Here is a 10935-nt window from a genome sequence, read left to right as displayed (position 1 = left end):
AGGCAGTCAAGGCCAAGAGAGTCATTTCTCAACATTCTCCTTACCAAGGACCCTTTTATTATCTTACCACCTCACATCCCCGTTTTGCAGGCCCTTGCTAAAGGCTCTGCATTTATTAGGTAGAAATCCATCTGTTTCCATTAATCAAAGTCACCAGTTTCTGTTCAGTGCAAAAGAACTCGGGCTATCACTGACTTCATTGCCAAGAACTATGGCATTTGCTCTGGGTGACCTCTTCATAGATAAAGGCTCAATTTTCACCAGTTTTTGAAATTCTGCAGAGTTGATCTTCAGTGATCCCAGGCTGGGGAGTATTTCCCCAGAGAGATCGAGCAGCCTGGGTGGAAAGTTCTATAGCCAGTAGTGGGGCCAGGACCAAGTCCAGGAGCTTGACACTCAGGCCAGGGCTCCAGACAACCAGATCAATTGACAGGGAAGGTTGATACACACTCAGATACCTAGGCACATGGGTGCATGCATGCAAAATGGCAGCTCAGTCAAATGCAGGTGCCCTGTAGCAGTGATGCTAGGGGCTCAAACCAGTAAGAAATAGGTTCCCCTCTATACTGGAGTGAGGAATCAGAGCTGATCCTGAGGTTCGAGGAGTGAAGGGTGTAGCAGATGCTTCCAGAGTGCTTCTGGATAGTTGCAATGGGGGGACCTGTTTGTTCTGTCACTGGCCTTTGCTTTGACACTGCAATAATGCATCATTAATGTAGCCAGGGACCAGAGTAGGGGCTGAGTTCTTGCAGCTGGGGATGACAAAGACAAACTGGGGACCCCAAGAGAGTGGGGACAGACAGGAAACTCAGGAGGTCTGGTGTGGAGGCTGGGGGTATAAACAGGACCCCAAGTGCCTCAAAGCTTCCCCCAGGGCTCTGTACCCCTCCTCTCCCAGGGCTCCTGCAAACACTCATTCTCTGTTGAGCCCTTGGCTCAGTCCCAGAGGCTCAGGGTTTTGATCCATCGGAAAGCATTGGGCCTCACATACCTTTGGAAAAAGGCCGAGGGCTTAGCTTTGCGGCTTCAGAATTCAAGCCTCCACCAATCTGCGTGGGGCCAGGGGCCAGGGGCCAGGGCAGGGTATTGGGGGCCTGCTGCCCAACAGCTGTTGCTAGGTTATTTTGGTCCAGTGGGGAGCTTATCAATTCCAGGACATTTGGACCAAAATAGCCAATAGCCGAACCATCTCTTGGTGGCTCTGTGGGGACTTCTCCTTAGAAAAGTTTCTAAAATGGGGCTTGATTTGAAGGGTGGGTGAAGTGACGAGGGCTAAACTCACATACTACTTGCTGTCCTCCCTGACCACCTTCCTTGGGGACCAAAGCTGGGGTTTTGCTGGGGAGAGGGTAGAAATTAAGAGGGAAAAGGTCATCCTTAAACTCTTTCTCTGGACTCTGTCTTCCTCCCCCCACGCTGGAGTCATACATATTACCGTCTCCCGTTTGACAGACGGGGTGCACGGGGTCCAGAGAGGAAGAAACACAGGTACTGGGGCCACACACACACACAAAAACTGGAAACCCGGGCCTCTGAGCCCAGGCCCGGCGGCCTCTCGGTGAGGCCTTGGTTAGACCAGCAGAAGATCCGCGCCCGGTGGCTGCCAGGTCCCCGCCACACTCAGGCCAGCGTGGAAACTGCTGACTGGCCCTGGCTTTTCTTCGGGCCACAGCGGGGGCCCTGGCAGCGCCCGCCTCGGTTGACCCCGCCAGCCTCCGTGATAGGGGTTAAGTGCCGGCGGAGGAAACGAGGTAGGAAGGTCAGCCACCCTGAAGCTCCCTGGAGCCCCGCCCAATGCCGGCTCGGCAGACCCGGGCACGGCTCTCCAAGAGCCTGCCAGGATTGCACCGGGCGCAGAGCCAGAGGGACCCAGGTCGCGCTCCCGTCTGCAGCAGGGGTGGCGCGCGGGGAGCGCGCTTTGGCACCTGGCGGGCGCGTGGGTGGGGGTGGGGGCGCACGCCCCCTCAGAAATCCACTGGGGTTGGGAGCGCGTGGGAACTGAACTTGGTCGTCGAGTGTCCCGCGCCAAGTCTGCGCGACAGGTCCAATCGCCCGGTGAAGGAAAGAAGCTGCCCGGGCGGGGCCGCGTTTGGCGACGGTCACTCCGCTACCCTTACCTCTCCCGCCTCTCCTCCGGGATTTTCCAGCGGGTTAATTTCCTGTTCGGGTAAATCCTTCGCGAGTCCGTCGCCCCTCCCTCCCTGGTCCCCCGCTCCCCCACCTCCGCCCCGGCCTCTCGGGCTCCCCGCGTCGGTCCGCGCTGCGCTCCATCGCCCCCGCGCTCCCGGGCGCACGCCCTCCCCGCGCCCGGCCTCCGGGGTCCCGCGCGCCGCCCAGCGCCAGGGCTCAGCCCCAGAGTCGCGTCCGCGTCGCCGCCGTTCGCGCGGGTCCAGGCCATGCGCCCCCGCGCCGCCCCCCGCGCCCCCACCGGCGCCGCCGCCGCCGCGGCGCTGGGGCTCTTTAGCTGCCTGCTGCTGCTCCGGCCCGGACACGCGTGCCCCGCGGGCTGCGCCTGCACCGACCCGCACACCGTGGACTGCCGCGACCGTGGACTGCCCAGCGTGCCGGATCCCTTCCCCCTGGACGTGCGCAAACTGCTGGTGGCTGGTAACCGCATCCAGCACATCCCCGAGGACTTTTTCATCTTCTACGGCGACCTGGTCTATCTGGACTTCAGGAACAACTCGCTGCGCTCGCTGGAGGAGGGTACGTTCAGCGGCTCGGCCAAGCTCGCCTTCCTCGACCTTAGCTACAACAACCTGACCCAGCTGGGCGCCGGCGCCTTCCGCTCGGCCGGGAGGCTGGTCAAGCTGAGCCTGGCCAACAACAACCTGGCGGGTGTGCACGAGGCCGCCTTCGAGACCCTGGAGTCGCTGCAGGTGCTGGAGCTCAACGACAACAACCTGCGCAGCCTCAGCGTGGCCGCCCTGGCCGCGCTCCCCGCGCTGCGCACCCTGCGCCTCGACGGGAACCCCTGGCTCTGCGACTGCGACTTCGCCCACCTCTTCTCCTGGATCCAGGAGAACGTGTCCAAGCTGCCCAAAGGTGAGTCTGCGCGGGGGAGTGGGGGAACGGAGGGACCGCGTAGGGAGAGGCTGCGGCAGCCGGATAGCCACGGGGCAGCCGTCTGGGGCAGAGCCCGGAAGGAGAGACCTGGTCGCTCATGGCCACTGCCCTGAAGGAGAGTTGCTCCAGGTGTAATCCTCGCATGTTCCCAGCCTGAACTTTTCCTGGGACTCTCCTCGGGAAGGATAGTGGGGAGGGACACATTTGGAATTCTTTGGAATTTCTGGGCCTTGTTGCTGTTCTTTTCTCCTTGTTTACCTCCAACAATGTTTGGAACCTGGGTTTCCCAGATCGTCTCATGGGACTTTGGCTCCTAGCACCGGTGGATGCTCCTAGCACCTAGGGCTTCCTAGGTGGCTCAGCGGTAAAGAATCTGAGTTTGATCTCTGGGTGGGAAAGATCCCCTGGAGAAGAAAATGGCAACCCACTCTAGTATTCTTTCCTGGGAAAGCCCATGGACAGAGGAGTCCGTGGGGTCGCAAAAGAGTTGGACAGGACCAAACAACAACAATATCAATGGTGAATGTACCTTATTTCTGGGCCCCTTGTAAGTAGAAGACTCCCTACTGTGTGAGCAGCGACTCAGCACTCTTCTCAGTACCCTGAACATGGAGAGAGAGCGCACCAGTTCTAAGAGCTCTCTAATAGCTTCTGGAGCCTGAGCTGGCTTTGATTTCTCAGCTGCCAATTTGTTCTTCTGTCTAAAAGGGGTAAGGAATATTCCTGGTGAGGAATAACGAACGGCAGCCTGCAAAGAGCCAGTGATGCAGTAAAGACTTGCAGTAGCTTTTCAGCCCAGATGTGAAATTGCTGAACAAAAATCCCCTGGGCTGGGACACCTTTTGCTTGCCTGGTGCACTTTTTCTGTTGGTGACATAGACATACATGCCCACCTGGCAGACAGGAACATCAGGGCACAGTAGGTAAGGGGCCCTGTGAAGGCCAGGAGGAAGGAGGCAAAGGCAGAGCTGAGAAGAGGGGACCCCAGCATCCGTAAGGATGAGCCCTGAGCAGGTGGACTGTCCTTACCTTCAGTGGATTCCAGGCTTCCACTGGTGAGCCTGTGAGCGTGGTCCCAGCAGCGAGCCTTCAGAGCCAGACTCCACCTCCCCCCTTGCCTCTGGGGGCTTGGCAGAATAGGAAGCAGAGCTGTAAGACCCACAGTAAAAAAAGGTGACATTGATGTGGATTTATCTTTGAGAAATATATATATATATATATATATATTTCCATTTATTGAGAATTCAAGGATGCTGCTCATCTATGTCCTGAATTCCTGTGCTCACTTACTCATTCCGTACTGTCACGAAGCACACATCCCAGGCAATCATTTCTCTCCCGAGCTGACACTTTCAGCCCAGGCTGGCTCTCCCACACCAGCAAGTTCTAAAAAGACCTGATGTGCAAGGTGCAGAGTCCCCCAGCTTTACACTTTGCCTTCATTTGCTGTCTGGCTCCCCAGACCCTCCCCACCAGAAGACTGTCGCGGAGACAGGAAGGTCCAGGTGCAGACCTCATTGTGGAATGGGGGTTCACCCTGATTTTGATTGCTTCTGCCTTTGCTTCTCGGTGGTGTTGGCATCATGAACCCCCATTGTCAGTTGAGGGAGTATAATTGGTTCTCACTGTTAGTCACATGATGATGAGGACTTGGTGTTATGGGTCAGGAGCCGTGAATTTCAGTCTCAGTTCTGCCATGGATGGCTGTGACCTTGACCAGGACATGTATCCTGTCTGGGTCTCAGTTTTTTCATTTCTAAAGTACTTTAATTGACCTCTGAGGTCTCTATAGAGCCCTGGATTTGGAAGGCTTAGATTGGAGCTCTGGATTAAAAACTGAGTGACTCTGGGCAGGTCACTTGAGTTCTTTGAGCCTCCTCTTTCTTCTGTGTGAAATTGGGACACTGGAATGCTGACCAATATGTCTGACTGGTGATTGTCAGTATCAGAGCCGTTTAATGTGGGTAAATGAATGAGCAGTAAAAATAGAAAGGGCTTCCCAGGTGGCTCAGAGGTAAAGAATCTGCTTGCCAATGCAGGCTACATGGGATAAGTGGGTACGATCCCTGGGTTGGGAAGATCCCCTAGAGTAGGAAATGGCAACCCACTCTAGTATTCTTGCCTGGAAAATTCCATGGACAGAGGAGCCTGGAGGGCTGAAGTCCATGGGGTTGCACAGAGTCAGACACGACGAGGCAACTGAGCACCCATGAGCACGCAAGAATAGAAAACGTTATTCTTCCTCTTGTCCATAATACAGGAAAGCAAAGAGCCACCAGATGGAGATGTGGGGGGTAAGGATGGACAGGTCCAAAGCAAGTCCAGGACAGGCCCAGGCGCTGGTGGAGGGTTGGTCTCATTCAGAGAGGGAAGATGGAGGCAGCAGGAGGACAGCTTGGGGGCTCCCGGAGTCGCATGGGGTGAAGGACCGAGAACATCTGTGACCTCACTGCCCGTGGCCTGTGGCCAGAGCAGGGTCTTTAGCTCTGTGAACCAGAACAGGGCAGAGGGTGGGGTGGGTGGGTGAGTGGGGAGCACCTAGTCTAGGCCTTGAGGCGAGAGAGCTGGGTTCTGATGAAGACTCAGATTATGACCCTAGGCAAGTCCCAGGCCTCTCTGTGCCTCAGTTTCCCTGCCCTAACTTCAGACTGAAGAACAGAATCCGATAGCAGGTTTGCGGCGAGGGTTGTATGAGGTCCTCTCTGTAAAGGGCACAGTGATTTTAGCAAGGAGTAGGTGATGGTCAGGCATTAATCACTCCTTTCCCTTCTCCTCATGCATTCGGGCCTCTCATATTTTCACAGAGGCATCTGGTGAGGGGCTGAGAGTGCAGACTCCAGCTCAGATCTGCTTGGTTCAGATGCTGCCTCTCCCTCTTACTAGTTGTGTGTGCTTCTGCCTTCCAGTTTCCTCTCCTCTAAAATGGGAATCATGCTAGTACCCACCTCACAGGGCTGTTGGGAGGAGTAGAAGGGTAGCCTCTATAACAGGGTCCCCAGCCTCCGGGATCTAATGCCTGATGATCTGAGGTGGAACTGATATTATAATAATAGAAATAAAGCGCACAGTAAATGTAAATGCGCTTGAATCATCCCCAAATCATTCCATCCCCTGCCTCCTGGGTCTGTGGAAAAATTGTCTTCCATGAAACCGGTCCCTGGTGTCAAAAAGATTGGGAACCACGGATCTATAAGGTACTTAGAACAGTGCCTCACACACCGGAACTACCAATAAGCAATATTGCTGTTATTACCCTGTTTTGTCCAGAAGGCCTGGAGAGCTGATGGGAGGGACTTGCCCAAGGTCATACAGAGAGTTAAATACAGATGGAGGGGGGAGCACATCAGGACCTCCTGGCTCCTGGCCTCCAACCAGTTGACCACCCACTTCCTGCCAAGGAAACTCGGCACCTTGGGGCTTAGGCTCTAGGCCTTTCTAGGCAGGGCCCAAGGTGGGGAATTCAGAGGAAAGAGCAGAGACCTCCCCCCGCCCTGGCCCCACAACAACGCCTTCTGTCATCTCCCCTGCCTCTTCCTCCCCAGAGAAGCAAATCAGGCTGAACCAGTGACCTTGACAAGCTCTGACAGCACAAAAGCATGATGCCTGCCAGGTGAGTGTCTGCGCTGATGGGACCGCTTGGCCACTGGTGGAACACCGCGGGGTCAGCCGGTCCCCGCCGCGCAGACTCCTGCAGGGCTCTGCTTTCGGGGGCAGAGGGGTCTGGGGGAGCTGGCCTGCTGGGGCTGGATCTGAAGGAAGGCTCACCGGCCAACTTGGCAACAACAAGCAAGCAAACAAACCCCAAGCAAGAAAACAAACAAAATCCCAGGATGCTAATTCACTCTGAATTTCAGGTAAACAATGCATAACATTTTAGTATAAGTAAGTCCTGTGCAATGTTTGGGATATTCGCAAGCACAGAATTATTTGTTGTTTTCTGAAATTCACATCACAGGCCATCCTGTGTTTTATCCAGTGGCTTCCCTGATAACTCAGCTGGTAAAAAATCCACCTGCAATAAGGGAGACCTGGGTTCGATCCCCGGGTTGGGAAGATCCCCTGGAGAAGGGAAAGGCTACCCACTCCAGTATTCTGGCCTGCAGAATTACATGGACTGTATAGTCTGTGGGGTGGCAAAGAGACAGACACGACTGAGCAACTTTCACTTTCACTACCTTCTGGTGGCAGTTTGTGGTTTACCAGGGCCGTCTTTTTTTAAAAAAAAAAAAACCCGTGCCTGGCAAGTTACCTTTACCCACAACTGGTCGCTGGGTGTGAGGTGCAAAGAAAAGAAGTGGTTTGCACAAGTTCATGTTGTTAGTGGCTGAGATTAGCGTGCACTCAGGAGTGTTTGACTCCACTCCTAATTCTTTGTGATGGCCTAGAACAGGAGGGCGAGAATAGCCCCTGCTCTGTTCTACCATCCCTCACTCCCCTAGGGGACAGCTGGCTGCCCTTCCAGCCCCAGATTCCGCTCCTGGTCTGGTGGTTCTCCCAGGAGCCAGGTTCTGGGCCAGGTAGGACACTGTGCCCTCAAGGGAACAGTGACCATCCTTCTTCAAGTAGAAGTAGCTTCAGGTCTGGAAGATACAGACATGGGAACTCGCTCAGGCGACAGTGGGGTAGAGAGGGAGAGAAGGTGGGGGGGGGGGCGTGTGGGAGACAGGGAAGTGGCAGGACAGCACCCTTCTTGGCAGAGGGTGATCTTTAAAGCCCTCCAGTCCCTCCCGTTGTCTTCTGTTCACAGCAGCCCAACGAGGTGTGTTGGAAATGAAAACATACAGGTGGTGAGGAGCCTCTGTGCACTGATCCCTGGGGAGTTTGTTTGACTTGCAGATTCCTGGGCCCCCAGACCCACTGAATGTTGGCCTGGTGGATGAGGCCTGGGGATCTGCATTTTAAATGCCCCCACCTCCTGAAGGGCTTCCCAGATGGCTCAGTGGTAAAGAATCAGCCTGCGATGTGGGAGAACTGGATTTGATCACAGGGTCAGGAAGATCCCCTGGAGAAGGAAATGGCAACCCACTCCAGTATTCTTGCTTGGATAATCCCCATGGACAGAGAAGCTTGGCAGGCTACAGTCCACGGGGTTGCCGAAGAATTGAACACGACTTACTGACTAAACAACAACATTCCCTGAAAGGGGCTTGCAGTGCATACACTTTAAGCTTGAAAACTGCTGCTGGAGGGGGCAGGCTTTTTGCGGCAGCTGTGAAAATGCTGTGTGACATTGTGGGACTTTCCTGTCTCTCTGCCTCAGATTTTTCTGCTCTAAACAAAGGCATGTGAGTGGGAGGATTTTAAGGTTCCTTCCAACCCTAAAATTCTGTGGTTTCAAGGGAAGAGAAGATGGTCTGTGTCATAAAGGTTAGGAAGCTGAGGCCTGGGGAGACCAGACCCCTCCAGAGATCCCACTGCTGGAATCCAGGGGCCGCAGTCTCTTTGCGGTAGGGAGGGGGTGAGCACACCCAGGAAGCCTGGGGTTCTGGGCTCACAGTTCATCCCACATGACCCAGCCTTGCTCCTGGAGCCTTGGGCAGGAAAGGCCACTGGATTTGAGGAATCGTGGCTCAGTGGTAAAGAATCTGCCTGCCAATGCAGGAAACTGGGGAGGTGAAGGTTTGATCCCTGGGTTGGGAAGATCCCCTGGAGAAGGAAAGGCAACCCACTCCAATAATCTTACCTGGGAAGCCCCATGGACAGAGTGGGCTACAGTCCGTGGGGTTGCAAAGAGTCGGACACAACCGAGAGACTAAGCACACATACGCATACATCTTACTGGGCTTCCCGAGTGACACTAGTGGTAAAGAACCTGCCTGCCGATGCAGGAGACATAAGAGACGCAGGTTCGATCCCTGGGTTGGGAAGATCCCCTGGAGGAGGGCATGGCAACCCACTCTGGAGAATCCCATGGACAGAGGCGCCTGGCGGGCTACAGCCCATGGGGTGGCAGAGTCGGATGTGACTGAAGCGGCTTAGCAGGCACGCACAGAGTGCACATTTTCCTTGTGCTTACACACCTAAGAGAACCACATTCCTGGCAGAGGTAGATCAAGGTCTCACTCGCTCTTTCAAGTGGCCTGCCTCCCGCTGTTGACAGGTTTGTACATGTCCTGGTGCCACAGGCGCTTGTGTTTCTAACTTGTCTCTTAATTAGAGTCAACTCCTCAGTGTCACTTTTCAGCATCCCTAGTGTCCTGGCCGGGTGTCAGCTTTTACGGGCACCGCGCTCTGGAGTCCCGGGGAGAGTTGGCTGCAGACATGACCCAAGACAACCCCCTGTCTCTTTTCTCGCTGGAGCGCCCCACCCGTTCCTGCTACTCTGTCCCAAATGCTGGATCTTTCTGGAAATGGCACCTTCGTCTTGCTGCTGCTGTTGTTTAGTCACTGAGTCATGTTAGATTCTTTGCGACCCCATGGACTGTAGCCCGCCAGGCTCCTCTGTCCATGGGATTCTCCAGGCAAGAGTACTGGAGTGGGTTGCCATTCCCTTCCTTGGGGAATCTTCCTGCCCCAGGGATTAACCCCGCGTCTCCTGCATGACAGGGTGATTCTTTACCACTGAGCCACCTGGGAAGTTGGGGTACTCTATCAATTAACTCAAAGGGCGACCTCATTGCTGGGCCAGTGGGTCAGGGGACCTGCCTCTCTGCCTCACTCAGACAGCCCTGGGGGAGCAATTGGCAGTTTGCTCTGGAGAAGCCAGTAGCACTGTTACCTGAAGCTGACCAGCTGCCAGCTGACTTAGGTCCCCCAAAATTGAGGCCTTTCAGCCAAGTGGCTGTCCGTTGCCCACTGTCTCAGAATCCTGTGGTTCCTGATGTAGCTGAGGATGAGGTGCTTGGCTGGCCTTGTCACCCCCCGGCTGGCGGTGGGGTGTAATGGTGTAATGGTGGTCCAGAAGGACCCCCACATAGGCTGGTTGTCGTGAAGACCTGAATCAGATGCATTCGTGGTTACTTGAGTCAAATCGTATCCTGAGCACTGTCACTGTAAGATCACAGCAGAGTGTATCTCTCCAGTCCTGGGACTGTCCTGGGCGCCTGCCCTCAAGTCTTCGCCCAAGCTGTGCCAGCCACTTCCCCAGTTCTTCACTTCCCCCACCCCCTGCCACCCCCCACCTTCCCATCCTTATTTCTACTTCTCTGCCTTTCTGGTTCCTACTTAACCTTCCAGCCTCCAACCTTCTGGGCCTCGAGGCTGCATTGGGAGGCTGGCCTGTGCAATCTCATCGGATGCTGTATTACCTCTATGATCATTGCTCGACCTGCCAGTTTGCGAGTCTGGCCTGTTTTGAGGCACAAAGTGTGTCTTTTTCTCCTTGAACCCCCGCAGTTGGTGCAGTAAATTACATGTTTGGAAACCTTCTGATGGCTTGCATTGCCCTTGGAACAAACCAGCTCCCTCCTGTGTCCTGATAGGGTCCATCCACACCCCAGCCATACCAGCCTTCCTCTGTCCTGGGAACACGCCAGGTACTGGTGACCAACCAGGGCCTCCTAAGTTATGGTTTCTCTCTTCTGCTGAGACGGTCCCACCTTCCCATGGCTGTGTCTCCCTCATCATCAGGTCCCCATGAGACGTCCCCTTTTCAGAGAGGCATTCCCTGACCACCCCACCCAAGCAGTCCCATCCCCACCCCGCTCATTGTTGTCGTATCTCCTTGTGTCCGTGGCATTGTGCTTGTAGAGTCCACATTATCTTGGTCACAAATCTTGTGGCTCTAGAAGCATGAGTTCCAGAGCCACACGCTCCCTGCAGTGTCCCCAGTGACTGGGCCGTGCCCAGCGTAGAAGGGGCTCCAAGGAGCTGTGGGCATGTGTGAGTGGACAAATGCACACTCCGGGGGCCTCTGTCACAGGCCATCAG

The 10935-nt window shown here is 55.2% G+C and overlaps 1 protein-coding gene across 1 annotated transcript in view; it reads left to right on the top strand.

Moving 5' to 3' along the window:
* The first annotated feature begins 1956 nt into the window (after nt 1-1956).
* Nucleotides 1957-10935, top strand: part of LRRC38 (leucine rich repeat containing 38) — a 39517-nt gene continuing 30538 nt past the window's right edge. The window contains exon 1 of the mRNA XM_043486226.1: nt 1957-3045. Coding sequence (XP_043342161.1) covers nt 2397-3045 — 649 coding nt within the window. The 5' untranslated portion in view covers nt 1957-2396. The remainder of the gene's footprint in view (nt 3046-10935) is intronic.

The sequence above is a fragment of the Cervus canadensis genome, chromosome 13, assembly GCF_019320065.1.
Source record: "Cervus canadensis isolate Bull #8, Minnesota chromosome 13, ASM1932006v1, whole genome shotgun sequence".
Taxonomy (NCBI): Eukaryota; Metazoa; Chordata; class Mammalia; order Artiodactyla; family Cervidae; genus Cervus; species Cervus canadensis.
The sequence above is the reverse complement of the archived record's forward strand: the minus strand, read 5'-3'. Positions and strand labels throughout refer to the sequence as shown.